The 25777-nt window shown below is 60.7% G+C and overlaps 1 protein-coding gene across 1 annotated transcript; it reads left to right on the forward strand.

Annotated features, from left to right (window-relative positions):
* Positions 1-211: 211 nt before the first annotated feature.
* KIF19 (kinesin family member 19) lies at positions 212-25646 on the forward strand (the record flags this gene model as incomplete). Its single annotated transcript, XM_080826590.1, has 20 exons — positions 212-250; positions 1745-1825; positions 12405-12515; positions 13138-13225; positions 13554-13690; positions 14718-14843; positions 15175-15369; positions 16795-16941; positions 18399-18521; positions 19838-20003; positions 20645-20819; positions 20950-21148; positions 21733-22003; positions 22091-22212; positions 22706-22839; positions 23089-23194; positions 23394-23490; positions 24026-24423; positions 24617-24776; positions 25011-25646. The coding sequence occupies 20 exons, from the start codon at positions 212-214 to the stop codon at positions 25139-25141; spliced, it is 3006 nt and encodes a 1001-aa protein (XP_080682716.1). The 3' UTR covers positions 25142-25646.
* Between the last annotated feature and the right edge of the window lie 131 nt (positions 25647-25777).

Below are 25777 nucleotides of genomic sequence, written 5' to 3' on the forward strand. Positions count from 1 at the left end.
GCAGAGGCGGGAGGCGCCGTCGGGGCCCTCCCCTTGCCCCGCCTCCCGGTCAGCGCCCTTGGCCGGGGCGCGTTGTTGGTTTCGGGTTGTCAGGCAGCGCGGCGGCAGCGGCGGCGGCGCAGGGAGGCTGCGAGGGACCCCACGGCGGCCGTGGGGGTGCGGCTCGGCCATGCCCGCTGTCGCGGCCTGAGGCCCTCCACCCGCCGCAAGCATGAAGGACAGCGGGGACTCCAAGGACCAGCAGCTCATGGTGAGACCCCGACAACCTCCTCCCCGCCCCCATTCATAGCAACCCCCCACTCCAGAAACCCAGCCTCTGAGTTGGCCACGGTCACAGCTGTCCTGTCCCCTCAACCCGACTAAGGTCAGGGATGGGACTGTCCGGAGCAACTTTCCCCAAGTCCTCGATGTCAAGAAGGAAGGTATCCTGGCCGTCCTGTTGAGCCCTGAAAAGTCAGCCTAGCTTCAACCTCACCCCCCGCCCCTTACACCTTCCCCACCAGGGGACCCCCTCCCATCCCTAAAGCTTGTGTAGATGGGTCTCTGGGGTGAGACTGCTCTCTGATCTAGAAAAGCCAGGGGGCAGGGCGAGCCAGAGCTCCCTGAGCCAGAGCTGCCCTGGTGCTGTAGGGTCGGGAGTTCTAAGGGATTGGGAATCACAGATGGGCAGACAGGAGCCCAGGGAGCCAGAGTTGCTGGCATGGGGTTGAGAACAGCTGGTTACTGGGTTTCAACACAGATGCTGTCCGTTATTCCAGAGAAGTGTTGGAAGCAACCAAGATGCAGCCCCTCCCTGAGCTCTGGGGGCTGGGACAGATGAAGGGGTGTGAGTGGGGGCCTCTGGGGCCAGCGGAGACTGAAGACAGACCCTTGGGGATGCCTGGGTGGCTCAGTCGGTGAAGGATCTGACTCTCGATCTCAGCCCAGGTCTTGATCTCAGGGTTGTGAGTTCAAGCCCCACATTGGGCTCCATGCTTGTCCCGGCACAGGATAGGGATGGCGGGTCCTCCCTCTCCCACCTGTGGGGTTGGGCCCAGGAGGCCGGTAAAGATGATCTGATGGTCCGCAGAGGTCCCTCAGAGAGCGATGTTCTTACCCGGCGTGAGGATCCATCAGTGATGCCCATACTTCCAGCAGGCATTTCCCCTTGGTCTGCAAAAGAAATGCAACCTCTCGTTCTTTGGGAAGACCTATGCCCAGGATGAAGACCCACCAGCTCTTACCAGCTGGAAAATGGAGAGAGGCGGGAACACCCCTCCTCTAGCTGTGCCGGGCAGGAATGCAGTCCAGGGTTGTTAGGAAGTCAGGGTGAAGCCCCGTCCTGCCTCCAGCCAGGCCCGCGGCTTCAGGAGCCGTGCATCATTTACAGATGCACACACAGGCTGTTCCAGTGCCAAGTCTCCGAGTTCAAAGCCCTGGGGAGCTGCAAGTGCTTAATTTGGGCGAGTGACTGATGCAGGCTGGAGAAGCAGACCACTCTCTCCCCTGGGACTCTCCCTGAGGCCCGGCTCCTTGGGGAAATTCATACACTCAGAGGGAGCCCGTACGCCGTGGACCTGCTCCCCTCCACCCGGGCGGTGGCCTTGAACCACTGAGTTTTCCTTAAGACCAAGGATGCCTGGGATGGTCACACAGGGGAGAACCCAGGGGCCTTGCCCAGGGGAATCCTGGGGGCCTCTCGTGCTCCTGTCTGACCATTCTGGCCCTTGTCTTCTAATCTCAGGGGTCTGGCCTTCCCTCCTAGGTGGCACTCCGGGTCCGGCCCATCAGCGTGGCAGAGCTGGAGGAAGGAGCCACCCTCATAGCCCATAAAGTGGACGAGCAGGTACACGGGGCTGTGGCTGGGAGCCACAGGGGGCACAGAGCTGTGCTTACACGTGGCAGGGTGGGCACCTGCTTACGGGAGGGGGGCAGGAAGGGTCCCTGTGGCTTGCAGCATCAACCTTCCTCCATCCACCGAGCTCTTGGTTGTGTCACTGATGACATTGTCAAGAAAGCCAGGGTTCTTCTTCCCAGAAGCCTTCCCAGATTGATCCAAGGAGAGCCAAAAGCTTCCCTTGCATGGGTGGGCCCTGAGCTCTCCAGTCCAGCCCTTAAAATGCCACATACCTACCACGTGCCTGTGACAGGACGTGCCCCACTTAGCAGGTCAGCCACGCCTGGAGCGTGTCTGCCGTCCACGGAGCGCATATCTCCGAGGTCTAGAGCTAGAGCCTACCTCCGGTTCAGATTTTGCAAAGACTGCTCGTGTTTTGTAAAGTCTTAGGGTATCCGTTTGCTCTATTGGTCCTAGTGTCACTGTGATGTGGTGGGCAGGGCGAGTCCTGCCCCCATCTGTGCAGGGGGCAAATACGTACCAAGTGGCCCCAGCACACAGGGGCAGCGGACGGAGCTGGAGACCACAGGGAGCGGAAGAGACCCCGCCCTCGCCTCCGGTACCTTCCGGGCCGCACAAGGAGACAAAGCACTAATCAAAGCATTAACCCCAGCAAGGGCTGCCGAGAAACGTGTGGCGCTGAGGGGGGTTGAGTCAGCACTGGTCAGGGAGGGCTCCCTTAGGAGGTGGCGCTTGAGGTAAAGCAAGAGAGGAGACGGGTACTTCGGCGGCGCACGGAGGGAGACCCGTCAACCAGAGGCCCTGGCAGGTGCAAAGGCAAAGAGTGACAGAAGAGGCCCGGGTGGATCCAGCAGGAGCGAGGGCCGAGAGGTGTGAGGTGAGGTGGGGGACATGGCAGGGGCCAGACTGCACACTCTTGGACCATGGCCAGGATGACTGTCTGGGTCGGCAGTGAGGACGCAGGTGCTGGGGTGGGGGTGGGCACAGCGGTGGGGACGGCTCGGTGGCCGCTACTGCTGGCTTCTCCTGAGTGTCGGGGCTCATCAAGATGGCAAGGTATGCTGGCGAGTCCGAGAAGTCCGGGGGCATTGCCCCATGCAGTGAAGGGCACACGTGAGCACCTGCTGGGCCCAGGTCTGGGGCTGGAGGGCTGGACTCAGGAAGCCCAAAGGCCGTGAGAAGTGAGCTGGAGGCAGACCGCCCACCTGCCTCCAGGCTCCCCGAGGGACAGGTGCCTCCTCCAGCCTCTTCCCTCAGCTCTCGTGGGGAGCCTACTGGTGTCAGCCTCGCACTTTCTCTCTCTCTCTCTTTGTTTATTTTTTGAGATTCTTTCATTTGAGAGAGAAAGAGAGGGAGAGGGACAAGCAGACCCTGCGCTGAGCAGGGAGCCCACGTGGGGCTCAATCTCAGGACCCCGAGATCATGATCTGAGCCGAACCAAGAGTCAGACTCTTAACCAACTGAGCCCCTCCTCTATTTGCTCTCAGGAAGGGGGAGACTTCCTCAGAGACCTCAGAGAAAGCCAGGAGTGACGGGAGGACCCTGGCTGTTCGGGTAGGCTGGGCAGGAGTAGGGGTGAATACACCTGACATCACACAGGGTGGGTTGTGCCATCGTCAACTGGGTGGCCTTGGACGGGTTGCTTCTCAGATCCTCGGCCACCTTGCCTGTAAGTGGGGATGGCAACCATATTGCCCTCTCGAGAGGGTCTTTGCGGGCTCATGTGTGCTCAGCGCTTTTCCAGTGCCCGGCACACAGTAGGAGTTTAATAGTTGTAACTGGATATTATCAACTAGCGGCTGAAAGCTCCCAGGAGCCGCTGGGTTGGCCGACGAGAGGGGCCAGCCTGATGAGCCAGAAACCTTCCAGGCAAGGGCCACTCCCCATTTGTCCAGCTTGTCCCCAAGAATATCAGGTCCTCAGGGCGGGGACAATGATGGCTCTCTTTCTCTGCTGCTCCTGGCTCCCGGCCGGCGCGGGGGCTGAGAGGTATTAACCGATGTTGATAGAAACGCTCTGGTCTGGGGTACAGCCCACTGTGTGCCCACACATGCCAAACAGTAGCTCCTTTCTGTCCCTACAAGTGGAGAGGGAGGGTCTGGGCTGATCTGGCCCAGCTGTGTCTCTGAGAAGGTTCTGGACGGGGCAGTCCTAACAGGGCTGCTCCTTTGTCCGCTGAGAGCGGCAGGGCGGGTCGTCTGAGTGGCGTGGGCTCAGGGATACCAGCATAGCCTGTGGGACAGTGCTGGGCTTGTGGCCTCGAGTGCCTTCTGTCCCCAGTGGGTTCAAAGATGGCTGTTCTGGCCCACATTTTTGGAGCAGCCTCAGCAGTTGGCAGGCTGGGAACCTCCTAACACCCCCCGTCCGTCAGCCAGCAGAGAAGGCCCTCGCCAGTAGGAGGTGAGACACAGGAGCCCAAGAAGCAGAACGGACAGCCCACTTCCCTCGTCTCCCATTCTGACCTGTCTGCCACCCCTAGACCTCTGTCCTTCGCCAGCGACCCCCACTGGTTTGTCTGCAAGCCTGGCCCTCCCGGCGTGCACCCCTGGCCCTGATGGAGGTGGGGGACACAGGCTCAGTTAGCCTCACTGACGGTCCAGCTGGCGGGTTAGCGCTGCCCCTTCCTCCTGAAGTCTGGAGCCTGGAGGGCCAGTGCGGTGACTTGGGGAGTGTCCTGGGACACCATGGCCTTGGAGTTTCTTCCTGGGACAGACGCAGGAGGGTCCAAGTGGCCTCACAGCGATCGGCATCTTCTAAAGCAGACACGGGGTTGGAGCGAAGAGGTGCTCTGTTCCTTCCCTTCCTTCCTCGTGACCATCGTGGCCCGGGTGGCTCAGTGCCACAGAAAGCCCCCCAACCCGGCTTCTTCTGGCTTCGGGCTCTGGGCTCTGCCTCTTGTCTCTGTTGGGTGGGTTACTTTTCCCCTGCTGGCGCCGTTGCGGGCCTGGGGGTGAGAGAGGCAAAGTGTCCCCCGGGAACAGAGGCCGGTGTGCCTGGATTCTGGGTGGTCTGGAGTGAGGGTGCAGGTTGGTAAAGGGGGTGGTCTGGGTGCCTTGGCGGGCTTGTTGTCTGAAGCCCCCCTTTCAATCCAGGACCAAAATCAGAAGACCTTGTTCGGCAGTTTTTGGAGGCTAATGTAGGCCCAGTGCTTCCACGTGCCTGGCATACAGTAGGGGCTTAATAGATGTTAGTTTATTTAAGGACTGAGATACGGGATGGCTTCGAGCCAAAAGAGAGTGACACTCAGCCCACCTCCTGCTTCCTGTCTCCTGAGTCAGGAGGTGAAATGGTCACCTCCCCACCTGTGTGTTCTGGGAAGCCTGTTGCCAGCACCTGAAGTGGGACTGCACCCGACGCCGGACCCCTCGGGGACACCATCCACGACCACAAAGGGAGGGCAGGTGCAGGCCGAGAGGCTGCGGGGGTCTAGAAGTTCCCCGGTAGAAGCATCTCCACTCCTTCCGCCCTCTCCCTGCCCCCAACCTGGCCCACAGCCTGCTGACCCTCCTTCCAGCTTTCCAGGCTGTTTACCTACAGGATTTAAGTCACCTGACAACATGCGTAATCCCACAGTAAGCCATCATCTGCTCCAAGTCCCACTGTCGCCCTTGGGCTCCTGGGGTCCTGTCTGAGGAGCTGTGCCTGGGATCCCCAGGCCCTGGCAGGCCTCCAGCCTCTTTGTTCTCATCAGAAGACAGGGTAATAAGAACCCCACCCAAGGGGTGTTGGGAGGCTTACCGGAGCTAGTGAGAGGGAGAAACCCAGCCACACACACAGCTCCCATGAAAGAGAAAGAAAGCATAGGGTGACAGGTGCCCAGCGTCAGACATGAGCATCCCGGGGGGGCAGTGGGGGGCAGCCCACCTTCACCCCGCTTTCCCATGCACCCACCCTCTGGAGGCTTCTCGGCCAGCCCATTGCCCCCGAAGAGCTGAGCCTGGCGGGAAGTGACAGGGAAGGGATCCAAGGGCTCCCTACCGTAGGCTGCCCCCCGCCCAGCCCTTCCCTAGCACCCCCCAGCTCCTCCCTGCCCCAGCCAACCACTTATCTACTTTCTCTATGGATCCTCCCATTCTGGACACTTCCTATAAATGGAATCTCGCACTCCATGGTCCTTGATGTCTGGCTTCGGTCACTGAGCAGCATGTTTTCAAGGGGGGGAGGGTCCCTACTTCTTGGCTACTGTGAATAAGGCTGCCAGGACGTAAGGATCCCCAAACCTTGTGACTGATGGGTGCGAGGCAGGTTCTAGTTCAAAAGGCGGATCTGTGTGGCCCCACTTCCCCCAGAGATGCTCGTTTAGTGAATCTGCATGGTACCTGGGAATTGGCCTCTCCCACACTCCTTGGGGGTCTCCGATGAAGGTGTCTGCAGAGACGCAGCCCCATCTGCATCCTCGAGGTCAGGCCTCCCCTCCTGCTGGGCCTCAGGGCCCTCGGAGTCCTGGAGGCCTGTGGGGGCCTGGCCAGGTACAGCTCTGTGCTAAGCAGCCCTCTGGGCCTTGGTGGCTTTATGAGCTCAGCAGGCTCCTGTCTGGTCCTTTCCGGCTAGCCTGAAGGGGACACCTTTCTTGGGATTAGAGTCTCCAATTCTTGAGCACTCATGGGCGGGCACATTTCAGCTAGAGATATGACCGGCAACAAATTCTCCTTCTTAAAGAAAAAGCGAACAAAAATCCAGAAGCAGCCTCACAGGGGCGATACCCACCTGGAGTCAGGCTTTCGTCAGGCTCTGCCTCATTTCCACCCTGAGGATAAAGGGGCTCCCTGCAGGCTTCCTGGACCGGAGATGGAATTTCTGAGACCTGGGCCTTCCCAGATGTTCATTCTCCACTGGGGCTTCCTGAGTAGGCTGGCAGGGTTGGTACGATTTCTTTCTTCAAGGCAAAGGCCCTTTTGGCCCTCCCTGACTTCCAACTGGGAAGAATGTGGGGCCCAGAGAGGGGATGCAGTTTCCTCAAGGTCACACAGCATTGTAGACCCTAAACCCAACTTGGGACACCCCTTTCCTTGGAGATCTTCCCTGCCAGCCCTGGAGACTCCAGGAGGAATGATCTAGGTCGGAGGGTGTCAACTGGGGGCGATTTTGTCCTCCAGAGGGCATCTGGCAATGCCACACCTGGGAGGGAGGCGTGTCACTGGCCTCCGATGGCCGGTGACGCTGCTAAGCCGCCTGCAGTGCACGGGACAGGTCCCCTCACAGTGATCCAGCCCAGAGTGCCAGTAGTGCCAAGACTGAGCCACCCTGACCTCAAAGGTCTCGCCCTTTGCAAGCCAGGAAGAAGCTAGTGGAAAGTGCAAAGCTAATCAGAGCACCAGCAGCTTACACAGCAGCGGTGTGTAGCAGGAAGAATGGTTAGGCTTTGTTCGGGGTATTTCTCACCTAGGAGATGCTGGGGAGGAGCCCGTCCTTCAGGGGCATAGAGTTTACAGATGCCCTCCCCCGCCTGAGGCCCCCTACTTCCCTCTGGATCTCGGATCTCGGGTTTCCGGGCTTAAAGTCTGGAACTATGGAAACGTCAAAATCTGCACTGAATGAAGAGCCGGTCTGAGAGGGAGGCCGGGGCCGGGGGGGGCCTCTGCTGAGTCAGGAGGCCTGGCCCTGCGGGGTCAGAGCCCACCTTCTCTGGTCCCGGCCCTGCCCCCTGCCTGCCCGCCGGCCTGGGGAGGCCCCTGTGTATAGGGTGCGATCCAGTCCCCACCGGATCCCCTCCTCCAGTCCCCGCTGAAGCCTCCCAGGGGCAGGTGGCCAGCATGCGGGGGGCGTGAACATTTATGATGCTGGGACTGTGAAAGAGAGCCCCCCCCCCACCTCCGTGCTGAGTCCACCACCTCGGGGCTGGGTGAGGGGCCGCTCGAGGCCCCGCCCCCTTGGGTGCCCACAAGCCACCCCCCCCAGCAGGTGCGCCTGCCTTGGGTATTGTAGGGTTTGTGAGGCTGACATAACCAAATACCACAGACATCGATTCTTCCACCATCCTGGAGGCCAGAAGTCCAGAGGGTCAGCTCCCTCTGAGGGTGTCGAGGGAAGGGTCCGTCCAGGTATCTCTCCTTGGCTTGCAGATGGTTCTCTGGGACCTATGGCTCTTCAGGCCCTCTTCCTTAGATGCGTGTCTGTATCCACACTTCACCTTTCCAGAAGGACACCGGGGTCATCCCGGATTTAGGGCCGACGCCACCCCAGTGTGACCTCATCTTAACTTGGTATCTCAGCAATGACCCTGCTTCCAAATAAAATCACGCTCTGAGGTTCTGGGGGTTAGAACTTCAACATTTTAATTCGGGGAGGACACGGTTCACCCCATACCGGGTGCCCATTGGCCCAGCCAGGCTGCTTTTGGTGCGCTCATCCATTCGGGAGGCAGCGGTGGCATCCTGGGCGTCAGGAGCCTCGGTTCTGGGACCAGACAGCTCTCAGTCCGGCCAGCTCTCTGCTTGGCTGTGCAGCTTTGGGACATTAATGGTGTGACTCTCATTACAGTGGAGGGATCTTGGAGTGTCTGGGGAAAATGTGTGCAAACCACTTAGCACAGTGCCTGGTACACACAGAGCTCCCCCAAAGGCAGCTTTATTTGGAAACATTCCCCGGGCACATGCGGGGCGCCGGCCAGGATGACATTTAGGGGGTGCGTTGGAGGCTACCCAGGGGCCGGGGACAGCATGTGCTCACAGAGGGGGCCCAGACGCCTCGCCCCTATGGCCATCTTGGGCCCGTGCTCTGGAGATTCCGGGAGTGAGAACAGGAGGGAGAGGCCCTGCGCTCTCTTCCCAACCCTGCATTTTCACAAGAACCGCCCCCTCCCCGGAGATTCTGAGCTGAGAACTGCTGCCCACAGCCTGCCTCTCACCCCACGGCCTTGCTCACAGTTTTCTCTAGAATGCTCCCCTTACCTCACATCTCTCTGCCAACCCCTGCTGATCTTTTAAGACTTGGTGCTGACACCGCCTCCTCCAGAAAGCCTTCCTGTAGTGGTCCCGTGGCTTCTGACTGCTTCCTGCAGAGTCAGGTGTGGGGAAACCTCATCTCACTTTCTCTCTCCCTGGGCCTCGCTTACTGGCTGGTACCTAGAAGCTTCCCCTGCCCTGCATGCCCTCTGCTGCTCTCTGGGGTGGCATCCCAAAGCCCCCCCTCCCAGCCCTCCCTGGCTCAGCTCCAGTTCACCTGGCCGAGGGGCACAAGGCCCTCATTGTATGGCAGAGTGGACAGGGATGGGGGTGGTGCTCGGGAGGTGGGGCGTGGGCTGGGGACCCAGGCAGATGGAGACGCAGACAAAGACCTCTTTAAGAGGGGTCACGGCAGCTGTGCGGACAGTGTACTGATTCAGGAGCCCAGATATCAAAGGAACCCAATGTCCAGGGTGCCATGAACTTGGCAGTGCTCGGAGGTTGTTTGAAGGTGATCCGTGGGTGATGAGCATTGGTGCGTGCTGCTCACCCTCCCCCGTACCCAAGGTCCCCAGAGGGGGCCCCCCACAGCTGCCAGCCCTGCCCACGTCAGCAGGAGCGCTGGCGCCCGAGGGGTGAGAGCTGGATCGGCTGGTCGGGTTCCTGTTGCATCCCACCGGGACCCGTGCCAGGGGACTCGGAGGCAGCGTTATCTTCGTTGGGGTCTGAAACTTAATCAGGGCTTAGGCTGCTGGCTTTAGGGCCAGAGACAGGAACTGGATCCTGGAGGAGGCTGATAGGGCACTGGGGCTGCAGCCCTGAGGCAGTGACGGGGACAGGTGGGCACCCCAGCTGACAGCTGTAGGCCTAGATGCCCTGCACTCAGCTTACCGCGGCCACCCAGCCTCCGGCAAGCAGTGAGGGGGCCCAGTCGGTGGCCTTATTCTCTCCCTGCACGAAGCCCCTACCCGGCCTGTCTGGGGCCGTGCCCCCTAACTGGTTTACCTGAAATTACCAGGTTGGATGAGACTTCCGGGTGAAACTCCTGGGTCTAGACCTCCTGGGGTGAGGCCTTACCCCTTCTCTCTTCCCTTTTCTATGAGAATCTCCGGAGTGGGCTCTGCTGGGACCCCGAGGGTCTTAGACCACTCTACATGCAGCGAGCACGAGTGCGTACCTACTGCACGCGTCCAAGTCATGAAGGAGGGGGCTAGACATCGGCACACACCCAAGTGCCGAGAGGAGTCAGTGGGAGTCCCAAGCTGGGACCCTGTCCAGGGGTGTGCCTCTTGCTCAAAGGGGGTGCATCCAGAGGGATCCACTGTGGATCTCCCACCCCCACAGAGCCGGGCTGGGCTCCAGGCTGGCCTCCTGCTGCCTCGCCGTCCGTCAGTCCTCTCTGTCCCTCAGAGTGACTGCCCCTCATGCCTTGTCTATTCTCAAGCCCTTTTCATGGCTGTCCCTGGCCCCAGCTACCCTGCTGGCCCAGGAAGGGAGCTCAGCCGCTGTCTGTCACCTGGGGTGGTGCTGGGACAGCACATCCTCCTCAATGCCTGGCCCTCTGCTAGGACTCAGTTTACCTCTTTGGTCAACATCTCATTTCCAGAGTTGGATTAGGTAGGGACAATGTGCTGAGGCCACACTTGGTGGGGGCACACCCTCCTACTGCCACACCCATCCCGCACGGCCCTCGAGGGAGCAGAGGGAGCAGAGGGTATGCCCATTAGAGCAGGTTCACAGTGGTGGACAGGGAGCCCAGGAGCCAGACTGCCTGGGCTCCCGGCCCGGCCCCACTGTTTCTTAGCTATGTGACTTTGGGCTTCAGTGTCCCCATCTGGGGATAATGAGTTCCTGTGAAAGGGCTCCGTGAAGATGAGCTATCATTATCATGTACCCAGAGGAGGTCTGGGTGTGAAGACGCCCGCTCCCTCTGTTCTTACCCCCTGTGCTCCCACTGGGAGTGGAGGGCACCATGAGGCCATCATGCTGGCTGCGACCACCGTCCGGCCCTGGAGCACAGCTGAGACTTGATTTGCCCTCGCTGTCCAGCATGAGCCCAGGTGCTCCCGAACATGGAGCTGCCTCTCGCGGGGCATCCCAATGGGACAGCTGGGGCGGAGGACGGGGACTCGACCTGGAGGCTCAGCTCCCGAGGGGACTTGGGCAGGCGCAGAGCCTGTGGCATCCTGGTGGCCCCCTCCTCAGTGGGGGTGGGGTGGCCCATCACCTGCATCACCGCCGCTGTCCCTCCTCACTTCCCTGTGAATGAAGACCCTTGGGCATTTAGTATATGCCCGGTGTTGTGCCCACACACACCACACACGTTATCTCACGGGTTCTACATAGCCCTGCGGGCAGATAATACTCCTGTCCCATCTGGCGGCGGAGGAGACCCAGGACCAGGCGGGTTAAAGGCGTCCCACAAGGCCGCTCTGCTAACAAGAGTACAATGGGTCAGGCGTACCTTGCCCTGACTTAGCTCTCCCACCTTGTCCTAAATACCCCCAGCTCCAGCCCTACCACGCATCTTCGAATACCTCCTGGCGTTTTCATCCATCTGGGCACTGTCTCTCCCCACAACTTCCCCAGGCCGAGAACCTCAGGCCAAGACCCAGCCTCCTTCCCCTGCACCTTCCCTCAGTCCGGGACCAGGCTCAGCGTATCCAGGACCCCCGGGCCAAGGGGTGGGGGGGGTGCAGAATGGAGCTGTATGTGGAGCAGGCTTCGAGTTTGTTCTAGAAAATGGGTCCCTTGATCATCCTTGGAGCACAGGAAGAGCCCGGGGAAGTGCCGTGCGCGTCCTTCCAGCCCCCCACACAAGCACACGGAGCCAGAGGCCCCCACCCTGCAGGGAAGGGAGCCCAGGATGGCCAGCCTGTACCGTCATCCTACCTTCCGACCCCTGGCCCTTCCTTCCACCCGCAGCTCAGGCTCAAGGCTGCAGGGGCCTTGATAAGTCGCCCCAAGCCCCCCTCTCCAACACCGATGGACAGTCCCCAAGCCCAGCCCACTTTCCTCACCCTTGCCAGCCCGCAGTCCGTGGCTCTCTTGCTCTACCCCTGGGTCTACCCACTGGCGGAGGCTGGGGTGCAGGGGTGAGGCAGACCAGGGGCTACAGACTTTGAACCCAGATCCCAGGTCTTCAGTCCCAGTTCCCCTGCTTGCTGGTATGTGAGCTCGAACAAGTGACTTCTTTGGGCCTCGATTTCCTCACCTGTCAAGTAGGAACAATCATGGGCCTTACCACCTGGCCTTGGAGTGGGGGGTTAAGTGAGTCCGGGTGTCGAAAGTGCTTACAGCAGGTCCTGACACACAGTAAATGCGTCGTAAATGCAAGCCATTAGTATTGTTCCTTCCCCTCTGGTAGAGGTGCACAGGGCATGGTGTTGCCCCCCCACCCAGGTCTGGGTCCCATGTGGCCTGGCGTGCCATGGCCCTCTCGGCTCCTGTGGGGCATTGTCAGTCAATAGGGAGGCTTCCCTGTGGGGTGTCCAGAGCCAAGCCCCCAGATCAGACACCCCGGCGGAGCTGACGGGGCAGGTCTGGGCCAGGGGCTCAGGGGCCTGCGGCTGCTTAGCTTGCCCCGTGTCCTGGGTGAGGAGAGCTGAGGCCAGAGTTGACATCGGTGTGGGCCTCTGGCTCCCTGGTGACTGCCAGACGCCCCCCCTTGCGGACTTTTGCAGATGGTGGTTCTCATGGACCCGATGGAGGACCCCGATGACGTCCTGCGGGCACACCGTTCCCGGGAGAAGTCCTACCTGTTTGACGTGGCCTTTGACTTCACTGCCACCCAGGTGGGGGAGGGCCTGGCCCTAGGGACATGCAGGAGCCCCTCTCCAACCTTTGACCCCCACCCTGAGGAGAGAGCCCTCAGGGGACCCTGCCACTGACCCTCAGCCCTCCCTCCACCACTAGCTCGCTGGCTTTCCCCTCTACCACATCCTCATGCATGCAAATGTGCCTATATGGCTTGCACCCAGCCTCTTGCACGGGCACACCTGAGTCAGTGGGCAGACGCTATCCATGTAGCACACCCCCAGGCTGGCCCCCATGGGGAGGGCACGCGAAGCCCATCTGGTGTGGGGAGGAGTCTTGGGGAAGCTGACACCCTCCCAGGGACCCCTGTCTTCCCCATCTGGGGGATGCTTCTAGGAGCAGATGCGATGCGTCCTCGGGGCAGGGGGCCGGGAGCCAGTTGTGGGGGCAGGTGTCTCAGGTGTCCTGAGCTCTTTTCAGGCTGGTGTCCCCCATGGGGCGAAAGCAGAGACCCCCAGCCCCCATTCCTTGCCCCTACTCCTCGGGCTGAGAGCCCCAGAAACAGAAGCTGCTTATGCTGGGGGCCAGGACGGCCCATGGGCATGTGTGCTCCGCCCCACGTGTGCCCGAGGCCCCTGACGGGTTTGCTCTTCCCTACAGGAGACGGTCTATCAGGCCACTACCAAGAGCCTCATCGATGGCGTCATCTCCGGCTACAATGCCACTGTCTTCGCATATGGCCCCACAGGTGAGGGAGGGGCCGAGACCGTGGGACGGGACGGTGTGCCCCATTCGTCCCCCTGGAGCAACGGGCCCCTGACCCTCCATCAGAGAACTGCTCTGGCCCCAGCTGAGGCCGGAATCAAGCGTGTATCTGATCCCAACGCCCGCAGGGTCCTCTGGCCCCAGAGGCCCCATCACCAGGCAAGAACGCCATCCTCCCTGACCCCTCCCTCCTTGGCCATTTGGGAGGTACCCAGCCTTGAGGCCAGACCTAGGTGTGCCAGGAGCTCCTGTCCAGCAAAGCCGCGATTCTGGCCCCCACCCTGCTCACCCTCCACCGTGTTCTGCCCCAGGCTGTGGGAAAACCTACACCATGCTGGGCACAGACCATGAGCCTGGCATCTACGTTCGGACCCTCAATGACCTCTTCCGTGCCATTGAGGAGACCAGCAACGACATGGAGTATGAGGTGTCCATGTCCTACCTGGAGGTGAGCCTCCCCTGACCGCAGCGTGGGCAAGAAGCCCCTGGGACAGCCGCACACACGTTGTTGGCCCCACTCTGCAAAAATCTGAGGCTCAGAGAGGTTACACTAGGTCAACATCACACAATAAGTCAGGGGGCAGGGATTCAAACTCAGGACCCCAGACCTTGAGAGCCAAGCCCTGTCTATTTTGCCATAATTCAAAGTACCCTCGACCCTGAGCAAACACCTCGGCCACCCTCCCAAACGGCTCAGCACCTAACTATCCTCAAAGGCCCCTTCCTGAAAGCCGTGTCTGTCCTGCCCCGCCACCTCCAGGCACTCTGTGGGCGTGGGTACAGGTGAGACCTGCATGCGTGCACAGGCCTGAACCTGCCAGCCTTTGATCCCCGGCCTCAGCCCCGAGCGCCCACCCGGTGGGAGTGCTCCCGCCAGGCAGCAAGGAGGCATCGGCAGTAGGATCGTGCAGAGGCCGGAAGAGGCAGAAGAGCCAGTGGGCTGCATGCCACCTGGCTCCTGGCTGCCCCAGCTCCGTGCGGGAGCTGATAATCTCCCGGGTGACAGCTCAGGAAGGGCAGTGAGGCGTTGCTGCTAGCCACACTGCTGCAGCCAGCGCGGCATTGACTCAGCCAGCAAGATGCCCTTGTGGGGGGCGGTGTAGCGTAAGCGTTGCCTAGCAACAAGCAGGGCTGGCCATCCGTCAGGTCCCTGTCTTCTGCCCAGTGCCCAGCCCTCCTGCAAAGGGATCCCACTTGGTTCTGAAGCTTTTTGTATCCCAAGTTCTGGCAGCCCAGTGTTTCCCTATGGATGCTAAAGCCCCATTACCCCCACCCGGTAGAAAGGAGGGGGACTTTCTCCTTAACCAGAGTTTCCCTGAGAGGAGTCTGAAGCTCCCAGGCTGGGGCTCAGAATGTGGGAGCTCCTGTCCCCGTCTTGCTTGGGAGGGATGGGGAATCTGGTCCCTGTCTGGGCCTCCTGCCCTTAGTCTCCCCGTTGCACTTGTCCCCTGCCCCTCGCCCACTGGCACCATCAGATCTACAATGAGATGATCCGGGACCTGCTGAACCCCTCCCTGGGGTACCTAGAACTGAGGGAGGACTCCAAAGGGGTGATCCAGGTGGCTGGAATCACCGAGGTCTCCACCATCAACGCCAAAGAGGCAAGTCTTGCACACCAGCGGGGCGGTGGAGAGGGCTGTTCACCCCTGTGGGGCAGGAGGGGACAGAGGACGGCAGGCAGGGAGCTGCTGCCCGCTCGGCTGGGGCTGGAGCTGGGACAGACACAGAGAGTCCCGTATCCAAGCAGGGGGCTCTCACCTGCCTCCGTGCCCCTGGCTGCGCTCACCTTGGGGGGACAAATGAGGCAACCGGCCTCCAGACTGCCCCTCACTCCACCTGGGCCCCTTCCCAACCTCCAAGATGCAGGATGTGGGGGGATCCCCATGGATCCCCAAGAGAGGCGTCCTTCCCACCACCCCCCCCCCCGCCCAGATCATGCAGTTGCTGATGAAGGGCAACCGGCAGAGGACCCAGGAGCCCACGGCTGCCAACCGGACGTCCTCCCGCTCCCACGCCGTGCTCCAGGTGGCCGTGCGCCAGCGCAGCCGGGTCAAGAACATCCTGCAGGAGGTGCGGCAGGGCCGCCTGTTCATGATCGACCTGGCTGGCTCTGAGCGCGCCTCCCAGGTGAGGTCAGCTCCCCCAGCACTGGGGAGAACGGTTTCTGGGGGGTGGGGAGAGCGCAGGGATGCTGACCTCCCGGCGTCCCCAGGAGATCACGGGGGAGACCATCCTCGGCGGGGTGGGGATGAGGGGCCCCCCTGGGTCAGGGACTGAGGAGTGTCCCAGAGGAGCATGACGGGAAGTGGGGGTGGGGTATCCCAGCTCTCTGTGGGAAAGGGCGTGGGGTGAGGAGTGTTTCTCCAGGAAGGGGACGGGCTGCCCTGGAGGAGGGCCAGGGGGAGTGAGAGTGAATGGGCCCAGATGAGGAGCTGGTCTGGGGGACACAGACGCCCCCTGACTCAGGGGGCCCTGCCTACCCCATCGAGGAGAGAGGAAGGCCCATCACCATCTCTCAGAGCATTTGTCCCCGACACTAAGCCCTGCTCCCCTGGCTCTACGGCCTCGGCCCCAATGTGTAGGCCCAGGAACCCCTCCTTCAGGCAAATTGGGAGGTTTCACGGTCCCCCAAGTGATGAGGCCGGGTGATGTCACTGCTAACAAATCCAGGGGACAGGCCAGTGGCCAGAGAGAATTAACAGGGTTTCAGGTTCGAGCCTGTGGGACTGGGATTCAATGGGGCGGCGGTGGGGGGGGGGCTCAAGAAGCACCCCCTCTCCCCCGGGAGGGCCTGAGGGCTTCTTGGAGGGACACAGCGGAGCAGCCAGGGAGAGAGGGGTGTCCCCTGAGGCCCCAGCTTTGGAGGCCCAGGCCCAGGCAGCTCTGAGCAGAGCCTCCTCATCCTCGCCAGTGTCCCTGCGGGCCCAAGGGAAGGAGAGGAGCCCAGCACACTCACACGTGCACGCTAGTGCACTCCCACACCCTTCTCCCTACACACTCACGCGCACACATTCTTTCTTCCACACACATGCCACACTCATTCCCTCACATTCTCTCTCTCTCACACACACACACACTTTCCTCACATTCTCTCCCTCACATTCTTTCTCTCTTCCCCCCACCCTGACACTTCTCGCATATTCTCTCTCTCTCACACACACACACACACACACGCACTTCCCTCCTTCCCCTGAAGCCCAGGGCACACTCTGGAGCCACATGCCGGTGCTCACGCCAGCTCTCAGCCGAGCGGCCAGGGAGGCCTCCACCTCCTTCCATGTCATTTTTGGCGCCGTGGGGCCAACCCCTGAGGGAGACAAGGGCCGGGCTCTCAGCCCTCCTCAGAAGCAGTCCGCCACTGTCTTCAGAGGCCTCCGGTTCTCTCACCTTCTCGAATGCCCTGGATGACCCCGCGAGGAAGGCGAGACTCGGCCCTGGGTCACCCCCACGTTTCAGAGCCCGGAGGGAGGGGAAAGGGCTCGCGGCCCAGGGCGGTGGTGAAGCCCGTCCCCTGACCCACAAGGCCGCTTCTGCCACCGCTCACCCCCCCAGACGCAGAACCGCGGGCAGCGCATGAAGGAGGGCGCCCACATCAACCGCTCCCTGCTGGCCCTGGGCAACTGCATCAACGCGCTGAGTGACAAGAGCAGCAACAAGTACATCAACTACCGCGACAGCAAGCTCACCCGGCTGCTGAAGGTAGCCCCGGGCCGCCGGCCCCGCACCCCCAGATCAAAAGACAGGCAACCAGGGGTGCCCGGGTGGCTCAGTCAGTTCAGCATCTGCCTTCAGCTCAGGTCATGACCTCAGGGTCCTGGGATCGAGCCCCGCATGGGGCTCCCTGCTCAGTGGGGGGCCTGCTTCTCCCTCTCCCTCGGTCCCTCCCCCCCACCGTCGCTCGTGCTCTCTCCCTCCTTCCCCCTCTCTCAAATAAATAAATAAAATCTTTAAAAACACATACAGGCCACCCAGCTACATGAGAATGTCAGATAAACAACAAAATTTGTTTTAGTGTAAGTATGTCCCATACAACATTTGGGACATACTTATACTAAAAAAAAAAAAAAATCATCCGTTGTTTATCTGACATTCAGATTTAACTGAGTGTCCTGTATTTTACCTGGTGAACCCAACCAAAGTGGGCAACAGGGAAGAAAAGGCGCTGCACCTGACACCGCCCCCCTCACCCAGGGCTGCGGGGCTGAGGGAACTGAAAGCCACCTGGATTTGGGGTTCCGGTGGACATCAGCCTCAGGGCTCACAGTGTCTGCCATTTGGGGGCCCACCCCTGGCTGGGCCTCACCCAACTAACTCCTTTCTTCATGATGCAACCCCAGGCATGAGGGGGGCGGATACTGTTTCCATTTATGAGCAAATTTCCCAAGGGCCCACGGTAGTAAGTGCTGGAAGACAGAGTCTACAGTCCAGGATAAGTGCAGGGTCACCCGAGCCCACCCTCAGCTGGCCGCCATCAGTGTGCCCATAAGCTGGGAGGGGGGGACGGTGGTGCAAATGCTGACATTTTTAAGAGCAAGGAATTCAAGGATCAGGGAGACGAAGAGTGTGCCTGAGGTCACTCTCCTGCTAATCGTGGGAGCCGAGGCTTTCTCCCCACTCCCCTCCCCTGCATCCAGGGCTGTTCACATGGAACAAGGGAAGGGGTGGCCACAGGCCACATTCATCCGTCATACAGTGGTCCCCGTTCCCCCATCCCTCACTACAGCCGCAACAGCAGTGCCACCAGCTGTCAGAAATGGGGAGTCGGGGGGTTACTTGAGATGCCAGAGGGGATGGGACAGGGGGAGCCCTTAGGGCACCTTCCCACCCTCGTTCCCAACCACCACAGTGGCCGCCTTTCCTCGTTCTCTGGTATGAGAGGAGGGAAAGGGAAAGCCGGGAGGCCCTGACCGGGATCAGATACTTGAAATATTCAAATAGAAATTTGGAAAAGAAACCACAAGTGGGAAGAAGGAACAGAAGCAGGGGGGATATCTGGACCCGGGGGAGTCCGTGTGATGCTCGACACCAGCACCAGAGTGAATGTGTCTGTGAGTGTGCGTGAGACAGAGCGAGCGAAAGAGCACAGCCTGGTAGGAGCAGCAGGGCCCCAGGGAGGTGGTCGCTGGCTGACTGCAGCCCGCCCTCCCCGCCATCAGGACTCCCTGGGTGGGAACAGCCGCACCGTGATGATCGCGCACATCAGTCCTGCCAGCAGCGCCTTTGAGGAGTCCCGGAACACCCTGACCTATGCCGGCCGGGCCAAGAACATCAAGACCAGGGTAAGGTCCTTTCCTGGGCTGAGACGGAAGTCCCTGGAGGGATCCCTGCCATCCCACACTCCACTCCCTCTGGGGCCGGCCACTGTGGCCCTGGCCTCCATCCCCATGTCGCCCATGGGGATGTTGCCCATGTCGCCCGCCCCGTTCCCTTCCCCTCCTTCCCTCTTGGAGCGAGGCCAGACTCCCTACACTCCCATCTCTCGGTTTAGGGAAGTGAGGCTGAAGAAGGTTAAGTGACTTCCCAGATGGGCAGTGATGGACGGCACTGAGACCAGAAGTGGCCCTGGCTGGCTTCTGAGCCCATGTTGTCCCCTTTGGGCAAAGGCGTTAGAGTCCCCGTCACCTGATGTAGGAAGCTTCTCTTGACCTGCACGCGTGGAAGGGTGGGAACAGACACTCGCCAGATAGAACTTACGAACACTCCCGCAACACTGCCTTTTGCCAGCCACTGTCCCCGGGGCTTTGCGTGTTATTCCAGCTCTCCAAGAACTTCGTAGGAGCAGGAGACATGTCCTTGAATATTGATAGTTCAGAATATTGTTAATATTCTGGCAAGGGATGCCAACAGTAGGTGCTGAGGCAGCGAGGAAATGGGGAAGTGGGGGTGGGCTGGTGGGACCTGGTGGAGCTCTTTGGGGACTGTCAGTGTGACAGTGTGACAGTGTGACTCTGAAAGATGGGAAGGACACTCTAGAAGGAGGGGGTAGCAATAAGCATAGAGGTTTCAAGAGCAGAAAGGAGATGGTACCTGATACAGGTGGGGACAACAGGACAGTTCCTCAACCAAAGCAGAATGTTCCTGGTGGAGCGGTGACGAAATGAAAATTGAGAGAGGCGCCTGGGTGGCTCAGTCAGTTAAGCATCCGACTCTTGATTTCAGCTCAGGTCCTGATCTCATGGGTTGTGGGATCGAGCCCTGCACTGGGCTCCTGCTCAGCGTGGAGTCTACTTGAGATTCTCTCTCCCTCTCCCTGGGCTCCTCCCCTCGCTGGTGCACTCCCTCTCTATCTCTAAAATACATAAAATATTTTTTAAAAAATGAAATTTGAGATAGTGGTGGGCCCAGGCGAAGGAATTAGAACATTTCTCCTGAGCAGTAGGGAGCCACCGAAGGTTGAAGAGCAGAAGCAGCAGCATGTTAGAAGTGTGGGTCCGGCAGAGGCATGGAGTGCAATAGGTTTAGGGGTTGGAAGCCAGAGGGACTGTGACTGTCATCTAGGAAGACTGGGGGCAGAAGGAGAAAGAAGACCCTGCAGGCTGGCCCAGCATCTGGGCTGACTCTACCTGCTCTGCCCCCCGCGCTGTGCTCCCCACAGGTGAAGCAGAACCTGCTCAACGTCTCCTACCACATCGCCCAGTACACCAGCATCATCGCGGACCTGCGGGGCGAGATCCAGAGGCTCAAGTGCAAGATCGATGAGCAGGGTGGGCGGGGCCAGGCCCAGGGCCGGCCGGAGCGGGGTGACATCCGCCACATCCAAGGTGTGTGCGTGGGTCTGTGCTCCTGGGGGCCCATCTCGGGCAGCCCTCCCAGCCTGTCTCAAATTGCTCGGGGGTCAGGTGGTGCCGGGTTCAAATCCAGATTCGGGCTTTTCCTGGGCAGGTGGCCTTGGGCTAATCATTCAACTGCTCTGAACCTTCTGTTTTTCAAGCGTCGTATACAATGGTGGTCTCTGTTTCAGAGACTTAACATTAACTAAGAGTCGGTGAGATCACACGAGTGAGAGACATGTGAGCACTTAGCTGTCGGGGGGCACTCTCAGGGCCGTGAGGCTGTGCCCAGCGTCACTGGAACGGGTACCATTCTCTTGTAGATTTGTGTATTTGCTATGGATGGTTTTCCCACAGATGGCAGTAAAGGTTTAAGGGCCACCTTTTATAGTTGGCATAAAGGTTCTATAAGGGCTAGGGGAAGCCCAGGTCATACAGAGGAGCGGGGAATCACCCGTGGACCAAACCCGGAAGACAGTGTGGAAGTAAGGTGTGGGAGGAAGTAGTAATCTAGGAGATCTTGTGGGTGGTTTGGGAAGACAGGGACGGGGGAGGGCCCCACGTAGGCCCAGATGTGCCTGGCCTGACCCTCCCTCCTCCGCTGACTGCCTCTGCCCCCATCCTCTGGGCAGCCGAGGTCCAACTGCACAGTGGGCAGGGTGAGCAGGCCGAGATGGGACAGCTGCGGGAGCAGCTTATCAGCGCTTTCCAGGAGCAGATGGATGTGCGGAGGCGCCTGCTGGAGCTGGAGAATCGCGCCATGGAGGTCCAGATCGACACCTCCCGCCACCTGCTCACCATCGCCGGGTAAGCAGCCCCTGCCCCGGGGCCGTCCAGGTCCCATCCCGGAACTGGACAGAGGGTTTGGGAGCTGTAGCCGCACACTGTGCCCCTGTGGTCTGAACTCCCCTGTCTCCCTGGGGTGGGCTCATGGCAGCTGGGAGCATGAGAAGTCCCGCAGGGCGCTCAAATGGCGGGAGGAGCAGCGGAAGGAATCCTACACCAAGGACGACAGCGAGAAGGACTCCGACATGGGCGATGAGCAGCCGGACACCCTGGAGCCCCCAGAGGTGGCCTCAGCCCGGGAGAGCATTGCCGCCCTGGTCGGGGAGCAGAAGAAGCTACGGAAGCAGAAGGTGCCTGGGGCTGGGGGCAGGGGGGCGGTTTCAGAAGGGGCTGGGGGTGCGGTGCGGGAGGGCTCAGCCCTGGGAGCTCAGGCCTCAGATCTTCTGTGACCTCGCTCAATTCCCTCTTTGTGGTTCACTTACTCATCTCTGGAATGGGAGTAGTCGTGACGTGGTCCTTCGTGGGGTTGTTGGGGACATTAAATCAATGCCTTTTGCATACCAAGGATTCAAAAAATGGTAGTCAGGATTTTAATTAGGGCTTTCCAGATCGGGGGTCTTGTCCTGCTCTGGAGCGTACACCCAGACCGGGGGCTTCAGGGCGCGGTGATGAGCCCTGAGGGCATCAGATGGGCTGGAGTGGGGCAGATACCCACAGAGCTGATTGCAGGGGCAGGCTGTGGCCCGGGTGGCAAAGAAGGTGGGCACAGAGGGGTCACTTAGGAGCAGCCCCTGGTTTCAAGGCCCAAGACAGAGCTTCGAGGATTAGCCTCAGAACGGGGCTTCAGCCCAGAGGGAGCTCGGGGGCTGGAAGGGTGCGATGGCTAGGAGGGTGGGTTTGGGGGTGCCTGGTGCTGACCCCCAGCCACCCTCAGCTGGCGCTGGAGCAGCGCTGCCGAGAGCTTCGCGCCCGGGGCCGGCGCCTGGAGGAGACGCTGCCGCGGCGCATCGGCTCGGAGGAGCAGCGCGAGGTGCTCAGCCTTCTGTGCCGCGTGCACGAGCTCGAGGTGGAGAACACGGAGATGCAGTCGCACGCGCTGCTCCGGGACGGCGCCCTCCGCCACCGCCGCGAGGCCGTGCGCCGCCTGGAACAGCACCGCAGCCTCTGCGACGAGATCATCCAAGGCCAGCGGCAGATCATCGAGGGTAAGCCCCGCACGTCCGAGACCCCAGGGACCCCCTCCACCCGCGGAGCCTCCCAGGGCACACCCTGAGCCCTGCCTGCCCCGGCAGACTACAACCTGGCCGTCCCGCAGCACCTGGAGGAGCTGTACGAGGTGTACCTGCGGGAGCTGGAGGAGGGCAGCCTGGAGCGGGCCACCATCATGGACCGGGTGGCCTCTAGGGCCCTGCAGGTGGGAGTGCGGGCAAGCCTGGGCCTGGGCAGGAGCACCTGTACTGATGGAGGGACTGATGCCCCAGGCAAAACCTGCGGGTAGCTGGGGTGGGAATGGGACCAGGCTGGCGGGTACCCCAAGAAGTTAGCTCCCCTTCCTTCTTATCCCACCCCACTTTGCCTTGCCTGAGTAAGGTGCCCGTCCCAGGGCATTCTTCTCTGGCACTGGTCCTTACCCAGAGTCTGAAGGTCAGGGTTGGCTATCTGAGCTATCCTAAGTGGTCCCAGATGCCCTCCCAGGAGACCAGGCCATCCAGCAGTGTCACTGGGGATGCCTAGCAGACCACAGTTTATCCCTTGTGAGCCGGAGCGCAAGCCCACTGCTCTCTCCAAATTCCTAGGCCAGGTTACAGCCCTGGTCACCTGGTGTGCCTGTCACCCCATGCTGTGCCCTGGTCCGGTCCAGGACCAAGTCTTCTGACCGCCCTCCCCCCGCCCCCTTCCCTCCCCAGGACAGCTCCTTGCCCAAAATTACCCCAGCAGGAACCGCGCTGACACCGGAGTCTGACCCAGAGAGTGTGAAGATTCTGAGTTCTGAGGTTCAGCGCCTGCAGACCGGCGTCCTCCCCCCGCTCAGCACGGACAGGTGAGGCCAGAGACCACCTCCGGCCAGTCCTGAGATATGGGATATGAGCCATATCCCAGGGATGCCAACCCAGACTCGGGTTCCCTGGGGAAGATGGGGCAGGAACGAGAAAGGGAGGTGGTAGCACAAGTCTGGAGCCAGGACGCCTGGGTTCGCCCCTCACACAAATAGCTCTCCCCTGGGGTGGAGCCGGGACCTCAGTGGGACCAGCCAGGTCAATAGCTACCCACCCTCCTCTGCCAACCTCAGTGAAGCCAACCGCGTGTTCAAAGCCAGTCCCCGAGCCTGGCAGGTGAAGAGCTCCTCTGTGTCCACTCCGCCCCCCATCCAGATCGGTGGTCTGGTGACCCAGGAGGTGAGTACTGAGCACCACTGGCCCCGGGTTCCACAGCTGGGGGAGGGGGCGTTGTGGCAGGGACACAGGTTACAGGTTATTTTGAGATGGAGGATCTCAAAATGACCCTCACCTCTGAGGTCCTGCTGTCTCTGCTGAAGAAGACAAGGGGTCCCTGCTGGGTCTAAGGCCTTTCTCTTCTCAACCACTTCCCCCATAGGCCCCCACTCAGGACAGCCTGGTCAGCCCGAGCAGCCGGCTCAACTCTTCCCCCGACAGCAGTGAGAATCTGTCAGAGATCCCCTTGTCCTGCAAAGGTGTGCCCCCTGCCAGCCCTGTCAGCGTGAGCCCGGCATCATCTAAACCGTTCGGGTCACCCAGCCGTCCTGCACTGCTGACTGCACCCACGCCTTTGGTGCGACCCATTCTGGAAAGAGGCTCCCCTGCCCAGAGGGGATTAACCTCCTGCTCAAGGACACACGGAGCACTGAGGGCACAATCAGAAGTCAGAATGGGGCATACGCGACAGTTAGGATCCTGCCCCTCTCTTCCCACCCAGCAATAATTCTAAGAGCAAATACAGACAGAATCGCTACCCCCTAAGCCCATTTTCTCGATTAGTCCTCACAGCAGCCCTGTGGGGTTAGTTTCGCCATCCCACATTCACAGATGAAGGTAAGGCTCAGAAACGTGCCCCAAGTTTCTTGAATAGCAAGCAAGTGGGAGTGCTGGAATTAGGACCCAGGCCTTCTGGATCTGCTCATTTCCTGCCTTGGCAGGAGAAGGGGTGTGGGAGGTAGGAGATTATGTGGTCTGGAGCTCAGGCTGGATGCTCCTTCTGTCCCGTTCCAGAGAGGAAGGAGATCCTGACCGGTACCAAGTACATCACTGTGAAGGCTGCTCGGCGGCGCTCTCGGGCTTTGGGCACCGAGGGGCGCCACCTGCTGGCACCTGCCAGGGAGCGCAGCAGCCTGTCCCCACACTCGCCCCGCGAGGCTGACGATTCGCAGCCACCTGGCCCTCTGGCCTGCAAGCGGCCGCCCAGCCCCACGCTGCAGCACGCTGCCAGTGAGGACAACCTATCAAGCAGCACAGGCGAGGCCCCATCCCAGGCAGTTGGGCACAGTGGCGACGGCGCCGGGCCCTGGATGCGTGGCCAGAAGAAAAGCCCGGGCAAGAAACGGGAGGAGTCACTAGAGGCCAAGAGGAGGAAGCGGAGGTCCCGGTCCTTTGAGGTCACGGGGCAAGGGGTGAGACAAAAGACAAGGGATGGAGTATCTGCATCCCTTCCTTGTGGGTGGGGGCCTGGGGTCTCCTGCACCACCCTCCATGCCTCTGTCTCCCAGGCTGTCAGAGGGGGTAAAGGGGGCCGGCATATAGGGCAGACCCCTGTAGCAATACCATACAGCTCTGACTCACCTCACTGTTCTCCAACCAACACAGCTCTCCCGCCCCAAGACACACCTCCTGGGGCCCCGTCCCACGGAGAGCATCTCAGACCATAGGGTGCCAGTGTGTGGACACCCAGCACCTGGTATCCGGCATCTGGGGAAGGTCATGCTACCTTTGGCCAAGGTCAAACTCCCTCCAAGCCAGAGCACAGGTCAGTACCAGCAAGGGAGGGAATGGGAAAGGCAGCGACCCTGGCCAGCCCGGGGAGGATGCATGTTGAACTCCCTGCACCGAGGGCCACCCATTGCTGGAAACCAGGTTCTCACAGAATATTTGTGGGACTGGCATCTTGGGGTCATGTCCCTAGGGAGTTCAAGGCCACTGGGTGACCAGAGAGGGAATGAGGAATTTCTAAACCCCTGGCCCTGCCCTTCCCCTGTCGCAGGTCCTGGGGACTCCTCACTCCTCACTGTTCCCTCCAACCCAGCTGGTGTTTCCCAACGGGCTGCCCGGGGGCCCCGCCTGGCTCACGGCACAAGCACCCACGGCAAAGACGGATGCTTCCGGCATACCTGAGGGGCCCCCGCCTGGAACAGCCCTCCTGCCCCCAAGACTGGATGGGGTGGAGCCGAAAATGGCGGCTGGGCAGATGGGGGTCCCCCGCGAGCAGGAGCTCAGGTACTCAGAAGGCTGGGGATCCTGAGACCCAGGAATTATTAGGGTATCTGCCCAGCACCTCCATGCTTTCAGTGCCACTGGGGACGGGAGGCGAACTCAGGAGGCACGGCCAGAATGATGGGACTTCCTGGTCTCCCAGCTCTGGATAGAACCCCGTTGCCAAAACCCTGTAGAGACCTGTGGCCAGATTCGGCCTTGGAGATGGGAGGGGTAAGGGAGCTGTTTGTGGGATGGGGCCCCTGGGCCCACAGCTGGAGCAAGGAAGCCATCCTGGCTGGCTGGGGAAGGAGATGACAGTCACTTCGCGCGTACTGTGGTTGGGGCGGAGGAGGGAATCTGGTTTTGTTACTTGGCAGTGTAACAATAAAATCCCATGTGGGTCTTGATGGTTCTGTTGGAAATGAGACCTTGTATGGAATGTGGTGCAGCCATGACTGATTAAGAGGCAACCCAACGCCATCCTCCTCCCTCCCCGACACCCCATCTCCCTCTGGTAGGTTACACAGATACCTGAACACCTGGGGGAAAGGGGCT

Source organism: Martes martes (assembly GCF_963455335.1).
Source record: "Martes martes genome assembly, chromosome: 16".
NCBI lineage: Eukaryota > Metazoa > Chordata > Mammalia > Carnivora > Mustelidae > Martes > Martes martes.